We start from the raw sequence: 19,422 nt of genomic DNA, 5'->3' as shown, positions 1-19,422 counted from the left end.
TTTAACTTCTCACTTAAATCTTTTCGATGTTTAACTTAAAATACTAAATGACATTTTATGTAAACATAAATTATTGTGTAATTAATACGTTTATTGTTTAATAAATTATTATTAATTTATTAATTATGAATTAATTTCTATGTACAGTTTACACCAAATTATAAATTCTCGAGTTGTTCGCAATCTGTGTAAATTCATTTGTTCTTATGAACACAGAGTAACCAAACAGTTCTTGGCCACCACTGACAACCATAGTAGTCCTTTGTTCTGTTAAACACATAAGGAGATATTTTGAAAAAAGTAATTTACATTTACATTAAGTCATTTAGCAGACACCTTTCCCCCAAAGCGACTTACATGGAGTTCAGTGAGCAATAAAGAGATATGTCATACAGGAGCAATAATACAATAGGTGCTAATACAAAGTTATTAGTTTCAAGAAACGCAAGAACCTGAGAGAGAGTGTTGGGTTTTTTTCTGCGTATGAAGGCAAACAGTTTTGGGCAATTTTGGCTACCATTGTATTTTTTCCTACTATGGTAGTGAATGGTGCGGCCTAGTACTGTTTGGTTCTGTGTTCATCAGAACAAAGAAATGTATAAGAGTTAAAATGAGGGCAAGTAATTGAAGACAGACTTTTTATTTTTGGGTAACCATTCCCTTTTAGTTAAATTGTAATGTTCTGTTTGTGAGTTGTCTATCAGCGTGGTGGATCTTTTAAAATAATCTGTTATAGTGATTATTATAAAAAAATAGATATTTTCATATAAAACTATACTTATAAAACACTGTAAAGTATCATATACAGACCAAGTTTATTGAAATAATGTAATACTTTTACAAAATGTCACTTCACAAATATCCGTCTGTAAGTATAACACTATTGATTCCTGACGATAATAACAACCCATTTTAAAATACACACCACCCACCCTCCAACAGATACACTGACATCAAACAGACCTTTAGTATGTGCTTCATTTTAAAATGTTCTAAACAAGGTTACAGGTGATGAGGTCCAGGAACACCTGATGTGGAAATCCACTGGATTCTGACACGCCACTGTTCGTCGAAAAACTTGATTTGTGATAACACGTTTCATTTGTATCATACAGTTTGGCAGTGTCACCTGACAGCAGCAGAAAAGTAAAGCTTGCGCAAACCACCTTCACATAACTGTTGCGAATCTCCCCTGTACCATTCAGGATGACACCGGATCATGATGACGTGGAATTCTAAATTAAAAAATAAATTTACAAAAGAATAGAAATAAAAAGCAGCTCCCTTCTGAGTTGTACATTGTTACATTAAAGGAGCGGCTCAGCTAAAAATGTAACTTCCTGTTATTTACCCATCCTCACGTCATTCCAACCCAAATTAATTCTTCTACTATGCAAGTTAAACTTTGGTGTATTCCACAGAGCAAAACATATCATATGGGTTTGGTTTGACACGAAAGGCGAATAAATGATGACAGCATTTCCAAGTAACAAGTTTTAAATGTCAGAGAACTCGCAGGCCTTCAAGTTGAAAAAGGCCTTTCAACTTGATCTTCACAAGTACAGATCTAGGTTTCAGTGCGGAAAAGTCAGGACACTTTTACACCGGTTTCTCAAGTCAACTATGTCAGAAAGCTTAGTGTTAGCTAATAAAGACACTGTCAGGTGATTGGGCCTCACAAGGCAAAAATTACATAAAATTAAAAAGAAGGCCATAAATAGATAAAATATGCCAAGACTACAGGGATAAAAGAGGACGGTAGGTCAGTTCACAGAAAATGTGCCCACAGAGATCATTGTGCTGTCTTTGAAAACTTTACAAATCACCCAAATGGCACAAAACGGATACAAAAACGTGAGGAGGAAACGTGACCTTACGTATATCCACACCATGTGGAATAGGCACACGCCAATCTGATCCCAAACAAGGTCACTCACATTGCAAAAATGTCTGCTTCATTCCCCAAACATTATATTGACAGGACTCACACAACACCGAGAACGCAACGCAAATCTAATCGTTTTCTATCGGCACAAGTCATACGCCAGTCACGATTCCTGAAAGAGGTCACTGAGAGGGCAGAGGTCGCTGGCGGGTGGGGGAAACATGAGGTGAGGGCAGTTTCTCGGCGGATGCGGAAGGCGTGAGGGAGCTCTGCAGATGCACTGTCTTGTGGAAGAGTTTGTTGCTGATTAGCACGACCAGAGAAAAGAGGCGGAGTTGGAAGTGGCTGCAAGGGTGAACAAACAAAATAAACATGTAAAAAATATAAAAAGATTGTTTAAAAAGAAAAAGAATCGAAACAAAATAAACACTTACTAGAGTTTGACTGGTGTCTTTGCTTCATTAGCGCTGATGATGAAGAGAGGGAAGAGGATGGAGAACAGACAGCCACTGACAGAAATAATGAAAGGGTCATGTGCACATAATCACGCCAAAACCTTTTAAATCCAAAAATGTTTACAGATTCTACCTTATGATGTACGATGAGGGGAGTGCGGTTAGAAGAGCCATGGGTAAACCAAAGCCAAAATAATATGGCCAGTTCCTCTCGATGTTTGACAGTCTCTGGTGCATTTCAATCCCTTAACAGCAAAGAAAATGTCAACTAAAGAAATTTCTAATAAACACGTAATCTAATGCAATCGTGATGAATTTACCGTGATTAAACCAGCGATATTCAAAGCAGTACAGCGAGTATAGCAGTGACATGTGCAGAAGACTGACCAGCTGACCAATAGCATCGATGGGAAAGAGACTCACTATCCATCCCTGAGAGAAAGACAGATTTAGATCGAAAGAAAACAAGCAGTTTCATATCCACATGAAGATTCAGCCACATGTTACCTGAATTAGGAAAAGGGCCTGCAGAAGAAGATTGAAGAGCATGTCTGCTATGATCTTACTGACACTAGGAAAAGGCTGAGCTTTACATCCAGATACTTCAAATGCCATATCAGCAATATCCTGCACAAACAAACAATTACAAATTCAACATTTTAAACACCCACACGGGATGAAACATACAGTAATAGTGACCCAAATGCAAAACAATCTCACCTGAAACCAAATGGCATTGACTACCTTGCTAAGTACGAACAGAGGCAGAACCCAGAGAGCACTGAAGACGGACATCAAAATGAACTCCAGCCAGGACCAAACGTTACCATGCAATGAAGGGTCCCCTGTAAACATATCAAGAGGAGAAGCGTAAATAAACAGCAAACACACATCTGAAGTAGACGGCACGGAGCTAAGAAACACACGTACCTATTATTCTAGCAGTGATGGACTGCAGGAGTGGAATAAACACTCGATAAAACAGGAACAGACTCAGCTGTAATATTAAAGAAAATAATAGCATAATTAATAAATCTTCACTGCGATCCAGAGCATTTCAGTAGTTGGATATGCTTTGGATTACTCCCAAAGCAAATCTGACACGCACGGGTCAAAGCACGACTGACCGAGAGAGACATACCCAAAACACACCTCCATTCCAGGCACAGCACTGAAAAATTCGACTTGCTAGTTTTGGTTCACTGTTGACGCAAAATATAAAGGAATACATTTCAGTAACGTATCTCATATAACACACAATAATAAATCAAGTGGCACATTTACTTGTCCTGTTTCCGTTCCTCACTCTGAGCCCGTCTCATCGCCAGAGCTCCGCTCGTCCTCCGCCTTCTCTGCTCCTCTCGCTTCTGCTGAATCCGAGCATCCAGCTTGGAGATGGTTCCGATGCCCAGGATGGAGTCTTTGATCCCCTAGCATGAAACAAGTAAATCTGGTTAGTGATGGGCTTGAAGGCCAACATTTAAACTGAGGCCTCTGGGTAACCCTTAGGGTTGAACCCTGATAGAAAACCTAAAAGATGTGACGTAACACCTCATAACAATAAAACTTAAGAGTTTAAACAGTTAATTTATCAAATACAAAATGAATACTAACCGTCGCAACATTGCGGATAAACGCTCTGACGCTGTCCGTCATCTCCAGACCATCGGCAGATTCATCAACTGCAGGTTTGGCAGCAGGAAACCGGGCAAGATCTCATGACAGTCAGGGAGAGAGCCTGCAAACTGAGCATGTAAAGAAATGTCAGTTCGTTTCACATTTTCATTTTTAATGTTACAGTTTGACCTAGCAACCTCAATAGAAACAACCTAGATATGAAACAAAAAAATGCTTGAAAAAGTTAGATAAGGTTTCAGCGTGACATGGAAACATGAGCTTTTAGATTGTACGTGACCATTATCATGGGTCACACCTGAACACAAACACACTTGAAATATATTTCGGTCTATGATTATACACTTTATAACGTTTAAAGCACACCTCAAATTTCATGTCATATCTTTTTATTATCTGAATGAACGGTGTCATGAGCCACTTCAAAAGACCACCTAGTAAACAACAACACCATCTCCATTTGCAGTGGATCATTAGCTGAGCAGCTACCTACAGCACAACAGCACAAATCAGACTAACATTGCACGATTACAGAAACATTTCCATCGAAACACATGTCTGTGTGTTAATCCAGCACTTGGCGCCTCGTGTACCTCTTTAAAATAAAATCTTCGTCCACCTGAAAGCCTTGAAGTTTCACTCTGTTTTCTCAAGCTCACAACAAAACAGCAGGCAGGAGGCCAGTGCGGCTGCGCATGCGCCGTGCGGCTTGACGCATGCTGGGATTTGAAGTCCTAACGCCTGCGCTTATTTACAGAAACTACAGCGCAGATACCTAAGCGACGCTTTCTGTTTGCTTCCGAGAAATTTGCGGCATAAATGGCACTCCCTTTAAAGATAACGCGGAGGGCATGTGTTATTAGATTATGTTTGTATTTAAGGAATTACTTTACAGTGATTGAAGCAGAAGATGGTTGTTTTCAGAATAAGGAGGGAACATAGGAGGCGTTATGTTATTTTGTTCTTAGGTCTCGCAGGTTTTATTATTTACCGCCACTTTGGGTAAGACATAATTGATCACTTTGCGATATTTTAAGTGTTTTTGCATGCAGATGTATTCAACGTATATCGTGAATGTAGTGGAAATATAATTTGATATTTATCTTAGCATAAAATATTGTTTTAGACAAGACAAATAAACATAAAATAAAATAAATTTAGAATAGAAATTAATTTAAAATTGAGTTTTATTTTTGAATTTATTTCATTGGTATTGTTTTAAATGAACAAAAATATTTTACACATATTTTTATTGATTTAATGGTTTTTAAGTGTTTTCGATTCAACTTTATTTATATAGCTTTTCACAATTTGCATTGTTCCAAAGCAGCTTTACAGGGGAAAAAATACAAAATAAAAAAAACCCAAAAAGGGTAAAAAACGCTACATGGTGTTTTATATAATAAATCCAATTATTCTAGTAAATAATATCTAATGTCAGCATCTCCTGGTGGTTTATTTAGCATGTTTTGCATTAAGTGAATGCTTGGCTGAAAAGATGCGTCTTTAGTCTAGATTTAAACTGGGCGAGTGTGTCTGATCCTCGAATAATATCAGGAAGGCTATTCCAGATATTATTGTTTTATTTTATTTTTCTATGCTTCTGTGTGCCAGAGGTCAGTCTGGGAGGATGAGGATAAACCGGGCCATAGGATTAAGGGTGAACTCATCCCAGTTCACCCTAGGAGGTGAGCAGTTTCGTATTTTGGGGGGCTCTTTTCATTACTTCCGTGTTCCCAGAGCCTACTGGAAGGATCGGATGATGAAGATGAAAGCCTGTGGTCTTAACACCCTTACCGTGTAAGTCAAAAATAAGACATCACACAGACAGAACACTGTTGGTAAGAATTAGACAATAATCAGTTTGTATTTATCCTGCAGGGATGTGCCGTGGTCTCTCCATCAACCCGAGAAAGAAGAATTCAGTTTCCAAGGAGGTCACGATTTAGAGTAAGGATTGTGTCTAATTCTCATACATGACAACATTAACACTGTGTTGTGATCCACATATTTAGATCCGGAAAGGTTCTCACCATGTTAAAGCTATTTAATGCCTTGTTGAAAACATCACAGAGATCTCCTGTTGCATTTCCCCTGACAGTATTGTTGGTTTGCTGCTGTCAGGGGGGACTTTGCGCTTGGGAATACATCATTAAAGATGCTCTTCCATAACAACAAAAACCATCCAATCGGCAAAAAGGCTTTTACCCTATGACAGAAATATGATTTAACTTTATAGGCATTTGAAAAACAGAATGAGGCTTTACAGAGCTGTAAATTGTATTTTATTGTAATCTGATACAAATTCTAAAAGGTCATGTGATAACATAGATACAATAGCTTGATATGTTTCAATTCACTGTTTAACTCCATGATTTTTCAGATATGATCTGAGATGTGTATTAGATATGAGTCACTGCATTTGTAATCCACAGAGCTTTTCTTCATCTGGCTACAGAAGTGGGGCTTTGGGTCATTTTACGACCTGGGCCATACATAGGCTCGGATCTTGATCTTGGGGGATTGCCTAGGTGATGTTTGATTTTGGCAATGCCTTTGTTCATTCAAACTATAGCATGTTGTGTTACCTACCTTAATTTATATAAAGACCGGGGCAAGTTGTCACACGGGGGAGTTGGCACAAGAGCTATACAGTATCTAAAGTCAAAATTAGCATTGTGTTCAAGCAATTAAACACAATATACCACTCTAGTATACATATATAAATAATCTACCCTATAATGAAAGCATATTTTAAAAAGCAAAAGGTTTTTGCTCCTCTCTATAAGGTGAGACAACTAGTCGCTCTTCATATAAAAATGTAAAAGTAAAAAATACATCAAGATCAACACATTAAAATACATTTTTGTTTACCATGTCAAACAAAAGCTGGCTTTTACGTGATAAAGAGATGAAGCTGAGAGCTTCTTACCCAGGATTCCTTGCAGCTGTAGACGTATATTTTAATAAACTCATTCCCAAAGTCGTGCCTTTCCAGGTAGATATTTTTCTAACAGAATTTAATGTCTTAAACACATCTTCGTTAATCTTTTAATCTGTCTGTTGTTAGTTTAAGAAAGCTGGACCGATCATTGCTGTTCAAGTGGAGAACAAATACGGTTCCCATGCGAGAGATGGCAAATACATGTCATTTCTCAAAGAGGTACAGACTGACATTTTACACTAAGCATCATATATAAACATATATTCACCGTAAAAATAAACTCACCATCCTGCCGTTCCCAGCTCAATTCTTTGCCAACGCTATATTCCCTTTTTACTTTATAGCAAAAACATTTTTTTAAACTGATCTTTCTGTTTACATGTACTATGTAATGGTTGTATTAACAGTTTGCTGTGGTTCGTGTCAGGCTCTTCTGGAACGAGGCATCAGTGAACTTCTTCTGACATCAGACAATCACGAGGGCCTGAAGTACGGTGGAATCGAAGGAGGTACCAACAATTCAACTGTAAATGAGAACATGTTTCATGTAATGGCTGTTACAATATTTCACTTTGAAATGGATTTTCAATATGTTTTCCTTGTCTCCATCACAGCTTTAAGAGCTTTAAATCTTCAGAAAATAAATTATGATGACATCAGATATCTGAAAACTGTGCAGGTATCTATTTATCGGTCTGTCCCCAAATATATTCTGTTTTGCTATTTTAAATTTATTCGTGTATTTTTATATTAATGCACGTGTCTGAAGTCCAAGAGTCCCATGCTGGTAATGGAGCTCTGGACGGGGCGGTGTGATGGATGGGGTGGCTTACATCATAGTTTTCCTGCAGAGGGTAATATGCCATGTTTTTCAACTAAGAGAGCAGATGATTCATTAAAAATTCTCAGACGCTTTAATCCCTTTCTTAATTCCCATAAACAATGCAAATGCACTGATGCGAGTGTCTCTGTCTAATAGACCTGGTTGCCGTGTTGAGGGAGGTATTGAGACAAGGAATGTCAATTAACCTGTACATGTTCCACGGAGGGACAAACTTTGGCTTTATAAATGGAGCGATGGCCAACCCCTCCTACAAGGCTCTGGTGACAAGCTACGGTTTGTGTTTCTCTTCTTTCAGATTTAGGTTTGTAATGTTGTAGCGTGCAAAATGACCACAGTGTGGAGCTACAGCAGCACACGGGTAGTGGGATGCAAGCAGAGTCATTTGTCATTTCTCTCTCTTTCTAACACACAGATTATGATGCACCTCTGTCAGAAGCTGGTGAATACACACCTAAGTATCACCTCCTCAGAGATCTTCTTAGCAGTTTCAACAGTTTGTTCTTCATTTATTTTTCCTTAAGTAAACAAAACATTTTAAGTCAATGAAATGATGATAAAGCTATTGAACGTTGCCTGTTCCTACTCTTACTGTGACTGATAATACACAAGAGTGTGTATTTTTTCTATATTGATTTTTTTCTGAAACTCCGGTTGATTTTTTTGTCATCATGCAGGTGAATCGCTCCCTGTGATGCCGAGCCTCCGCTGGAAAGAAGAATATGAACCGGCCATTATGTTCCAGCATCTTTCGCTGTGGGATGCAATGCCATACACGCATAAGGTGAGCTGTGTACTTTCAGCTGGATAAACACAATCTTCTTTTTTATAACATCATGAATACACAGACCGACACCTCTGGAAAACTGAAATATGTAATATTATTGTAAATGCTCTCTCGTTTGTAATTTGCTTTGGATAAAAGAGTCTGCTCTTTGACAAATTGTTTTGGTGTGTAAAACTGGAATATTTGGTGATCAAGACCCATTTATTTCCCTCAGCCTTTCAAATCCAAGCTTCCTGTTAATATGGAGAATCTTCCAGTGAATAATGGCAACGGCCAGGCATACGGATACACTCTCTATGAGACCGTCATCATCAGAGGAGGCTTTTTAAAATCAGGACACAACATCAAAGACAGAGCTCTGGTTAGTGCTGCTGTTATATAAATATGCATCTGTTCCAATTCCATTTTAATGATATTGGTTTCTTCCAGGTATTTGTGAACCAAAGTTTCATTGGCATTTTTTACCAAAGAAGTGAGGAATTAGCCGTTTCTGATGAAAAGGTATATTTTTCCATCATAGTCATTTGTGGTTTCTTTATGTTTTCATGGTAAATGTTCATTTTGGAGAGATCTGCTTACTTAATCTATTTTAAGGGGAACCGAACTCTGAGTTTGCTGATTGAGAACTGTGGTCGTGCGCATTATGGTAAAGACATGGATGATCAGCGCAAAGGTATTAAAGTGTGTCTTAAAGAACTTACCGCATGATATTCTGTCCATTTATGAGTTTAGCATTTTGTCCAAAAAGCCTTTGTGTTTTAAGATGGCACAAACTTTCTGAAAGGCATAATCACCATTATTGTCTTTCAAAATTTGATTCCAGGTATTGTTGGGGATATTTTATTGAATAATGTGCCACTTCGAGATTTCACAATCTACACTCTAGACATGACTTCAGATTTTTTAGACAGGTTTGTATTATATATTTTTTTATAGTAATGTGAACGGACATACTGTATATACAATTGCTATATTTGCAAAATCATGAATTAATCTTCAGATTGTACAGTGCGCCTTGGAAGTTCCCTCCAAACAAACCGAGCTTCCCTGGATTTTTCCAAGGGCGGATATTTGTGAACGGTTACCCAAGCGACACTTTCATCAAAATGCCAGTCAGTTCGACATGCAGAATGTCAAAACTCAGTAAATATCTTGAAGATATGAATTATAACATTTAAATGTGTCTGGAATCATGTATCATTATTGATGTTCACATGCAGGGTTGGAGTAAAGGTGTTATCTTTATTAACGGACAGAACATTGGACGGTACTGGGACGCTGGACCACAGCAGGCTCTGTTTCTGCCAGGCCCCTTCCTTAACAGTGGAATGAACCAGGTCAGCTCATATGAATATTTACTCACTTCTTTCAGATGGATGGATCTATATTGACAAGTATCAACAATTGCAGTGCTCATTTATTCACATTTGTTTTAAACCTGGAATTAAATAAAATGAACGATTTGTTGTTTTTAAACAGATAATTGCATTTGAGGAAGCAGAAGGGGATCTTAAAATACAGTTTGAAGATTCCCCAGATTTGGGAATGACAGTTGACATTTAACAATGATGTTTTCATACAACATGATGAAGTGTCACAGAAAAATCTTCAAGTAACAAGAAATGTTTTACATTGTTTTATTAGTATTTTACCAGAACTGTCTATTTATATATGAGTGGGTTGGAGTGTGTATGATGACTTCATCTAAAAACTATAAAATGTTCATTGCCTCTATTGTTTATTTGTTTTTCTTCCTGCTAACTTATATGAAAACGTACACAGTAATCTATACACTTTTTAAGAAGGGGCTGTGTGTGTGTGCATGTGCGTGAATCTGTAAAATAAAATAAATACAGTAACTGTATCTGAACGTCAACTTGAAGCAGCACAATAAACAAGACGTCTTACAATTATATTGTAATTTGACAGAATTTTGCGGCTCTCGACAGAGCTGTGAAAATCCACATCTTGGAGGTAATTTTAATACATCGAGAAAAACAATTTCCACATGTAAAGAAATGTACAAGTGCTGGAGTGTTGCTGAGAACTGCAATTCCGAGTATCTTCAAATAGTCATATTCCTGTGTCTCCAATGAGATTTTTTTAACATTCAATGTTGACAAAGTTAAACTTATAATGCTTTAAGATATTTCATGCAGAAGTTTGTCATACTTCAACACTGGCATCTGTAAATCCCTTTTTACCTTCATTCACGAGCACAGGTCTCTCTGTCCTGGTGTGCCAAACCAGCACCTGAAAAGTTTTATGAACAGTGGGTCACATGCCTCTCTCTCTCTCTCTCTCTCTCTCTCTCTCTCTCTCTCTCTCTCTCTCTCTCTTTATATATATATATATACATGTATATATATATATATACAGTATATATTGCCTTTATGTGTAAATATATATAAATAATATGAATAAACAATATAATATATCTATATATTAATCTGAAATTAACCATTTCACAATTTTTTTATAAGAAAATATTCAATTTAAACAATTACCTATATTAATCAAATTATTTATTTCAAAAGCATTTTAAATAAATTTTCGTATGCTAAAAAACAATTTTGTTACTGTGTTGGTTTACCACTTAATGTTCAATAAACAATCTGGATTGTGCTGTAAAACTGTAAGGGAACATAGAACATTTGAAAGTTTGCTAAGATTGAGGTATAGATAATGGACTCACCTTCGTGCAGTTGGCAGCTCTGGGCTCCAGGTCAGACAAACTGACCAGATCCTGTAACAAACTGCTCTCCTGGTATCCACCCTTTACTCCCCGGAGCTTAAAGTATGCATGAGGTTTGCCAAGGATGAGCTGTAAATTCACAGAAAACCCTGCCATGTCGATAGCAAAAGGTCGACGAGGGTCAAACACCGTCCTCCATCCGGACACTTTGCCCAGAGAGTTGATTTTGGGCGATTCGTACCGGAGACCTCCAACAAAGGCGACCGGCCAGACAGATGCCTTACGAGTCCAGCGCATCTGTGGCACACGAGTTAATGTGTCAACTTTAAAATAAAACTCAAAAATAATCAAATTCCAGTCTTACCTCCTCAAACAGCTCCAAGCTGTAGGTATTGTCATCATCTGCAAAGTAGACGACCCCTTTATGACCAGAGTTCGGGTTAATGTTTCTCCTGAGCCAGCGAAGAGCCAGGTTCCTCTGCATGGTGCCGCGCGGGATCCTCGACTCTTTGGGATTCGTTCGCACTTTGAGGTTCCGCGGTGTCTCTACGTTTAAGTGGGTGTAATTCAACCCTGAGTTCTCCAGCAGCCTTGACACAAGCGCCGTCCTCCGCGCAGAGTCCTCCACAACCAACCAGTGCAGGTTGGGCACATGGAGAAGGGTGCTAGAAAGGCGGGTTAGCTCCGCCTTCTGAACGGGCCTACTGTAGGTCGGCGTTATTATGTGAAGAGTGGGCAGCATGTCAGACCAGGGTGGCAGGCAGCTGTACACGTACCTCGTCCGGGTGACCTCAGTGATTTGACTCTTCTGTGTGATGCAGGATTCCTGAAGTCTGAAGCCTCTTCTGTGAGTTGACCTGTCATCTATTATAAGAAGAGAGATCTGATTATTTATTACAGAAAAAGTGTTTTGTGATCAAAGTGTAAGATCAGTTTTGTATTTACCCCTTTGAGATGGATTCAAAGAGTTGTCAGAGTGTTGCTGCCAAAACGTGATGAGCAAAGTCCACGGCAGAACAATCAATATAAGTGCCAGAATATCTTTCCTCTTCTGCATTTCCACTGTCAGATCTGTGGCAAGAGAAAAACAAAAAATTTGATTTGTATATCCCTAATGAGTCATTTGTCTTTCTAGTTGGGTCATAAGCCCCATAGACAGTGATGAGATCCATCCTTCTCTCAATATTTATACAGTATATAAAGTAGCTATGGAGCAGTATATAGGCTATTCATAAAATTTCTTCAGTTGGTATAATTGTCTTTGTCTGATTATAAATCAACATTCTTGTGGTCATTTGGTATTAGCAGATCCTCCTGCATTACATGAGGCATGTGTTTGAACTATTTTCCAGAATGCTTTGCTTACCTGAGTTTAGCACTCTGTCATTATAGCCCAAACATCAGTGCAGCATCAGTGCAAGACTATTGAGATCTGTAAATGCCAAAAATGAGCCTTCATAATGGGACACTTCACCCAAAAATGAAAATTCTGTCTTCAATTATTCACCCTCAGATTATTCCAAACCTGTATACATTTATTTGTTCTGATGAACACAGAGAATGTATGTTGGGAAGAAGGTCAGTAACCAAACAGATCTCATCCCCCATTGGCTGCCATCGTAGGGAACTTAAATACTATGGGAGTCAATGGGGTCTGAGATCTGTTTGGTTACAGACATTCTTCCAAATATCTTCCTTTGTGTTTAGCAAAACAAAGAAATGTATCCAGGTTCTGAGGATAAGTAAATTATGATAGAATTTCAATTTTTGTTTCATTTTAATTTTGATAGAATATTCTATCATTATTTACATGCCCTTTTGTCATTTAAAACCTGTATAACTTTCTTTCTTCATTTTACAAATGTTTTGTAAAATTGTAAATCAAGCTGCAGGCAAAAGAAAACAAGTTTTGCAGAATTTTGTCATTTTCGTAACCGTAATTTATGTGTTTATATACAGGGGTGTGCTCGCAAAAACAATAGTGTTAAGAACTGCAAAACAGATTCACCGCCTATAACCTGTCTTTGTGTATGTTAAAATAAATCTGTTGCAAACGTCTTGCCTATGCAGGCAAAAACTGTTTCTTGCAATAACCCGATGTGTATGGTTCCGTCTCGCTTCTAGCTGCGCTTACAGTTTTGGCACGATTGTTTCACTCATTTGGGTTTGCAAGCGGGAGTGGGTAGAAGAACTACTTGTGACCAATCAAATTATGTTCCTGATGACTCATCATTTTCTCTTATCTGATTGGTTCAACAACGAAAGACATCCGAAATGGTACTTTAATGCACCCAAACAATCATTGATATATAATGCTTAATATTTCTCAAAATATCTTCTTTTGTCTTCCACAGACTACAGAGTAATATACAGGTTTGGAACAACATGAGGGTGAATGATGACAGAATTATTATTTGTTAGTTAACTACCCCTTTAAATTCCTAAATTCCTTTCAGATGTATTGACCAAACTCAAGTACTGCACCAAACAGAAATGGAAATTCTGCTCGAGAACAAAGCAGATTTAAAACGCAGACACAACACACACACATTCATATACATTGTCTCTCTGTTAGAATTGGGTCAATCCATCGTGTAACACAACTGAAGTCACCAAATAACAAGCGTCACCAGAGATTCATTTCATCGGGCAGACTGCTGTCCAATTAATCCACCAAGCCATAAACTAGATGAAGTTCTGCGTTTTAAATTGAGACCCAGGGTCAGCAAAATTGTTGTTATACAAAAATGAATAATGCTGTGCATAACATCTAAAAATAGCAAGAACGAGACTTCAAGACCAGTGTGTTTTAGTATATCTGAAGTAGATCTGAATCATCCTAACTACACGTCTGTTCTTATTTCCCACAAGAACATCTGACATCCAACCACATCACTCTTTACTGCAGTGACTAACCAGCCAATATATGCCTGAATGTTCATGAACAACATATTAACATTTTGCTCAAATTTGCTAAAAGAGAGCAAAAGCATTTGAAACCTGCATTGACAGTACATCTTAATGACAATAAAACCTATAAGTACCACATCCATTTTTGTCATGATTCCGCTATCATGTCATGTTTATTCTTTGTCTTGCGGCGGAGTCATGGCATGGCCTTAGGTTTTGTGTGAGAAAGACATGGCTTTGTTTTGATTCTGACTTGCCATGTGCTTTCTCGTGCTTTGTCTGTCTCCCTTTAAAACAACAGTCATGTTCCTGGGGCCTGTACCATGAATGTAGCTGAACAAACTCAGGGTAATTGGATTAGTTTTGGGTTGACAAAACCAAACCAACGTGATCAAGCTTTGTTGGTACCATGAAGCAGCTCATGGAGTTTCTTTGTCAACTCAAGCTTTGATCCTGAAGCTAAGATTAGTTTGCGCGCGCGTGCACATGAACGAGTGACGTCAGCATGGCTAAACCAATCGCATTATAAATGGATAAAGCGATTTCCACAATATGAACAGAAAAATGAATTTCAGCCATGGAGTGATATGTTTCTGCTGTCTACGCAAGAGAGAGGTGTTTCAGAAACACTGCTGATTGCTTTAATGCGCAAGTTAAACACCATATAGTACACATATTTACTGTAGTGCTGTAGGGCAAACAGGATCCGTGGGGTCCGTGTCCTTGCGGGCAACTTTTTTATGTAAGGCACGGGTACAGAAATATTACAACAAATGTTAATTGAAGCTCCCGCATATTGCAATTTTAACCCTCGTGCGGACAAAAAACATCCATTCAGGCAGCAGAAGCAGTTAACCTTACATCTGCTTCATCATTTCCCTTCCGAGTACACATGAGAGGAGTCGCGTGCAAATAAAGTTCATTCTCATATATTCTGAACGTCTGTACAAATTTGTTAAAGCTGTAAACGGCTAATTTGACAGGCAAATGACACGCACCGCTTCTGCATTGTAAACTCTGACATCTTACGTGTTTAAAATCAATGAATGCGTGTCAAACAAGTTGCCCAAATAATAACGCGGACTGGTTGCATGTTGGTCTCCTTTTAGTCTGATATGATGCTCTGCAGGAAAAAAACTAGTTTATTTTTTTGCAGAAAGACAACGGAGCTCAGAATTATAAATAGCGGTGTGTTCTGCAACACAGAGAAGCGGAAGAAAATATAAGAATTACACTTAATAAAACGGCCTGCTTTTACAACAGAATGCATAAGCCTCTACCTTTAATAGACTAGTCTTTGCGCCATTAACCAGGGTCAGTCATTTCATTGAAGCCTTAATAAAAACTACGGTTCAGGACAAAGAAAAATGTCCTAATACAGTGAAACTGAAAGTGTTTCTAGATGTTCTGCACCACAGACAAGAATGTAAAAAATGCAATGCAAATACACGTGATACAATAAAAGTGGAATATAAGTAAGTAAATTGAATTTCATGTGAGTGTCAGATTTTACCTATATAGTAAACAATATTTGATTTTATATTTGTAATATATATTTTTATATTAGTATTTTTATTTTATTAAACAGTATAAAAAATAACTAGCCATTCTAACACGCACTGTGAGTCAGTTACGTCACCTATATATATATATATATATATATGTTTCTTTGCTCACAGCTGATTGGTCAAACTTCAGTCTGAGATCTTGAATCCAGAACATAATCTGCCCCGGAGCAGGTTAGCCGTGCAGCGTAAGACACCAATGGCGACGAACACCGAATAAAGCCGAGCTACTCTCATGGTACCTAAAACCCAAGGTTGGCACAAACTAAACTGAAACATAGCTGGCTAGCCACCTAAACCAGCTTCATGGTACAGGCCCCTGGTCTAGTGTATGTATGGTTTCAAAGTTCCTTGTTTCAGTCCTAGTTGTTTATGTTTGCCCCCCTTGTGGGATGAGTTTGTTTTCAGTTTTTTGTATCCAGTTTAGTTAGTGTTTTCCCATCGTTGATGTTTGGTTTGTTCTTGTTATCTATAATTAAAGTATATCTGTTATCCCCTGCACTTGGGTTCTCCCCTCACAATTCATGACAGAATGAACGAGCCAAAACAGAACCCAGCAGGCAGATTGGAGGCAAGGCGAGCGACCCAGGCTCGTCGCCTCCTGTGTTTACGTCAGGGGCACTCTGACATATTAGAGTTTGCGGACCGCTTCTTTGAGGTGGCAGGGGAGATGGTCCACAGTGAGCAGGAACAAATGGTCCTGTTCAATGGCGGCCTCAACCAACCTCTAGCGGGGTGGGAGATGCAAATGCTGAGACCGCTGGGCATTACCGACCTTATCAGGTATGCCATGAATCGGCCGGAGCCCAGGGTCTCAGTCCAGCCCAGTTCTTCCCCCCGCTGGCCGCCATCCCAGAGGGCCGTACCCTGCGAATCAGGGCTGTGGGCCTCTCCTCATCCTCTGCACCCTTTGACTCCTCCAGCACGGAGCTAGTCGTGCTCCCCACCGCTTCTCCGCAGCCGGCCACACTTACCGTGCACCGGCCAAAAAAGAAGCCGAGGAGGGGGGTGTTGTCCAGCCCGAAGCCCCAGCCAGAAGAGAACACAGGGACTCAGCCCAAATATTTTTTGGGGGGGCGCCATACGGGCAGGAGGGCCCGATCGTCTAGCGGGCCTCCTGATGTCTCAAGTCAAGTGCCAAGTCCGGTGGTCTCAAGTCAAGTGCCAAGTCCGGTGGTCTCAAGTCAAGTGCCAAGTCCGGTGGTCTCAAGTCAAGTGCCAAGTCCGGTGGTCTCAAGTCTGGTGGTCTCAAGTCAAGTGCCAAGTCCGGTGGTCTCAAGTCCAGTGGTCTCAAGTCCGGTGGTCTCAAGTCCAGTGCCAAGTCCGGTGGTCTCAAGTCAAGTGCCAAGTCCGGTGATCTCAAGTCAAGTGCCAAATCCGGTGGTCTCAAGTCAAGTGCCAAGTCCGGTGGTCTCAAGTCCGGTGGTCTCAAGTCCTTGTTTTAGTCCTAGTTGTTTATGTTTGCCCCCCTTGTGGGATGAGTTTGTTGTCAGTTTTTTGTATCCAGTTTAGTTAGTGTTTTCCCATCGTGGATGTTTGGTTTGTTCTTGTTATCTATAATTAAAGTATATCTGTTATCCCCTTCATCCGTGTCTGCCTGCACTTGGGTTCTCCCCTCACAATTCATGACACGTTTTTATCCAAGAAGAAAGCACATCCGCATCAGCTCAACAGAAATTATTGTACGTATTAGCAAACAGCCGTGAAATCCAGTTATACATACATATTCCATCTACCACTCGTTCCCTTGACAGAACCATTAACTTTCATGATCATGTCAGACCCATGTGTTTTATGTAGAGAAAGGGCATGGCATTGTTTGGTTTTGTCATGCCGTGTTCTCTCTCCGGTGTCTCGCATCCTTGCCGAGCTGAGCTGTAGATCAGCTCTAGGAAGCAGATTTCCCCCTACCCCACTCCCGTCAATGTTTATTTTGTTGTCCAACCCCAATCCCTTCATCGTCATGTCAGCTCTGCCCCTAGTCTGTTCTGTTCTTTGTTTATAGAGAGTGCTGCCAAGCAGCCGGCACCCAGTCTTGTCCAGCCGTTACCCCAGCTGGCCCCAACAGTCAGAACAAGCGGGACAAGGAAGCCGGTTTCTTCTAGGAAGCGGGTATCACCCTACCCCAGTTCTGTTAAAGTATATTTGATTGTCCAACCCCTTCGTCATGATGTCAGCTCCGCCCCGGTCTGTTCTGTTCTTTGTTTATGGTGTCTCTCCTCATGTCTGTCAGTCTTGTCATGTTAGTGTGCTCCCTTGGAGAACGCCTGGGGGTCATGCCAGACCCATGTGTTTTATTTGGAGAAAGGGTATGGCATTGTTTGGTTTTGGTTGGCCTGTGTATGTTTACTTCGTCTTACCTTGCCCTTGTGTACCTTGTTCCAGTTTGGTGTGGACTTGTTATTTATTATTCTAAAGACCTTCTTTTGTCACCCTTAAGGGAGGTTTGTGTGTTACATTATTAAAAAATTATTATTTAACCCTTCGTCTGCCTGCGCTTGGGTTCTTTTCGAATCCATGACAATTAACAGTATATATATTAGTCAGATGTCCTCTGCTGGTGAAGAGAGAGCGAGAGAGGGAGAAAGAGCGACAGAGAGAGAGCGAGGGGGAGAGCAGTGTGACGTGTGAGCAGTGCCAGTGAATAGAGAAGATGTCACCCCTCGAGAATAATGTGTTCTCTCATTTAGACAACAAAGACTGCAATTGTGGCTGCTGATGGGAGATGGCATCAGAAACAAAGGACACTTATCAAAAAAGTCACCAAGTGAAAAATTCCAAAACACGAGGCATTTAAAATATTACTTTGAAAAAGCTGAATTGAGAGAGAGAGAGAGAGAGAGAGAGAGAGAGAGAGAGAGAGAGAGAGATTTCATTTCCCATTTCATATTTGCTTGCTGCTTTAAATGTGCATTCGCTCCTAACTCCCCTCACGGTTCTGTTGATGTTCTGCACTAATGTTCATGTAAATAGCTGGGTCATCAGTCCGTTACCTGAGGGGACATTGAATTGGTGCTGTGAGCTCCTGGGGCAGTTTGGTTGATGGTTGGTGTATTGATGTTCTCTCTTCTGTCACAGTTCAGTTTTAACTTTTACCCCCCCCCCCCCGACTGTCCCGATCGATGCCTTCAGTCTGCAGAACACGAGCGGTGTGGACAGATCACGTCTACAGTTTTTAAACCCGTCAAAACTGTTTTACAAAAGCTAATAACTTACCCCTGCTTTTATTCAAGGGCTTTGTGAAAACCTTAATAAACTTTTAGAACCTTACTTCTCCATTTAAATAACAATCATATTAGGTATATTTTATTTCAAAAAGTGATTTACGAGAAAAATATTATCTTACCTGAAATTTCTATCAAGTCCTCGTCATTTTCTCTCCTCCAAGCAACGGAATTTTAAAGAATGGGAAACAAAACAGGCTTAAACTTACGCTCTAACATATCATCATGTGAATAATGCAACCGCACGCACCCCGACGTCCTCTGTCATACACAGACACGAAAAGATAAAACAGAGATGACAGACCAGCTTAAATATGACAAAACTATCGCCTTTCGGGCGGCACTAGCCTCAGACGTCACGCCAATGGTCCATTGGCTTCATTATGAGGATCTGGATACAGACTTACCTTCATAACACACAGATTTTTACTTCTGAACACCATGGACGATTATTGTGTATGACACTAGCGCACTCTAGTGC

The 19,422-nt window shown here is 39.6% G+C and overlaps 3 protein-coding genes across 4 annotated transcripts; 1 reads left to right on the top strand and 2 right to left on the bottom strand.

The window, feature by feature from the left end:
• Positions 1-792: 792 nt before the first annotated feature.
• On the bottom strand, positions 793-4,720 carry ei24 (EI24 autophagy associated transmembrane protein). 2 transcript variants are annotated; one of them, XM_079449240.1, is made up of 11 exons: positions 4,569-4,720; positions 3,955-4,085; positions 3,625-3,770; positions 3,482-3,542; positions 3,271-3,337; positions 3,061-3,185; positions 2,848-2,967; positions 2,661-2,772; positions 2,474-2,585; positions 2,320-2,394; positions 793-2,230 (listed from the first exon to the last, which is right to left on the bottom strand). In XM_079449240.1, the coding sequence occupies exons 2-11, from the start codon at positions 3,994-3,996 to the stop codon at positions 2,068-2,070; spliced, it is 1,023 nt and encodes a 340-aa protein (XP_079305366.1). In that variant the 5' UTR covers positions 3,997-4,085; positions 4,569-4,720; the 3' UTR covers positions 793-2,067. The 2 variants fall into 2 exon arrangements, with proteins under 2 accessions (XP_079305366.1, XP_079305367.1); XM_079449241.1 differs by having other exon boundaries at positions 4,342-4,571.
• An 852-nt stretch (positions 4,721-5,572) lies between these two features.
• LOC306889400 (beta-galactosidase-1-like protein 2) lies at positions 5,573-10,110 on the top strand (the record flags this gene model as incomplete). Its single annotated transcript, XM_079448290.1, has 18 exons — positions 5,573-5,775; positions 5,857-5,925; positions 6,411-6,506; positions 6,865-6,973; positions 7,046-7,138; positions 7,347-7,428; positions 7,534-7,598; positions 7,689-7,773; positions 7,899-8,036; positions 8,176-8,256; positions 8,438-8,544; positions 8,762-8,908; positions 8,977-9,048; positions 9,142-9,220; positions 9,371-9,458; positions 9,548-9,659; positions 9,768-9,884; positions 10,027-10,110. The coding sequence occupies 18 exons, from the start codon at positions 5,573-5,575 to the stop codon at positions 10,108-10,110; spliced, it is 1,827 nt and encodes a 608-aa protein (XP_079304416.1).
• Positions 9,771-19,340, bottom strand: b3gat1b (beta-1,3-glucuronyltransferase 1 (glucuronosyltransferase P) b). Its single transcript, XM_079449331.1, has 5 exons — positions 19,064-19,340; positions 12,188-12,313; positions 11,607-12,106; positions 11,243-11,539; positions 9,771-10,800 (listed from the first exon to the last, which is right to left on the bottom strand). The coding sequence occupies exons 2-5, from the start codon at positions 12,297-12,299 to the stop codon at positions 10,714-10,716; spliced, it is 996 nt and encodes a 331-aa protein (XP_079305457.1). The 5' UTR covers positions 12,300-12,313; positions 19,064-19,340; the 3' UTR covers positions 9,771-10,713.
• Positions 19,341-19,422: the final 82 nt, after the last annotated feature.

Source organism: Barbatula barbatula (assembly GCF_947034865.1).
Source record: "Barbatula barbatula genome assembly, chromosome: 24".
In the NCBI taxonomy this organism is placed as follows: Eukaryota; Metazoa; Chordata; class Actinopteri; order Cypriniformes; family Nemacheilidae; genus Barbatula; species Barbatula barbatula.
The sequence above is the reverse complement of the archived record's forward strand: the minus strand, read 5'-3'. Positions and strand labels throughout refer to the sequence as shown.

Excerpts from the sequence above, each read along its gene's own strand:
- b3gat1b (XM_079449331.1), bottom strand. The coding sequence starts at position 12,299 with ATGCAGAAGAGGAAAGATATTCTGGCACTTATATTGATTGTTCTGCCG. Across the intron at positions 12,107-12,187 it reads TTTGAATCCATCTCAAAGGG|ATGACAGGTCAACTCACAGA; the intron begins GTAAATACAAAA and ends TTCTTATAATAG. Across the intron at positions 10,801-11,242 it reads GAGCTGCCAACTGCACGAAG|GTGCTGGTTTGGCACACCAG; the intron begins GTGAGTCCATTA and ends AAAACTTTTCAG.
- ei24 (XM_079449240.1), bottom strand. The coding sequence starts at position 3,996 with ATGACGGACAGCGTCAGAGCGTTTATCCGCAATGTTGCGACG. Across the intron at positions 3,338-3,481 it reads GGAATGGAGGTGTGTTTTGG|CTGAGTCTGTTCCTGTTTTA; the intron begins GTATGTCTCTCT and ends TTAATATTACAG. Across the intron at positions 2,586-2,660 it reads ATATCGCTGGTTTAATCACG|GGATTGAAATGCACCAGAGA; the intron begins GTAAATTCATCA and ends TTTGCTGTTAAG.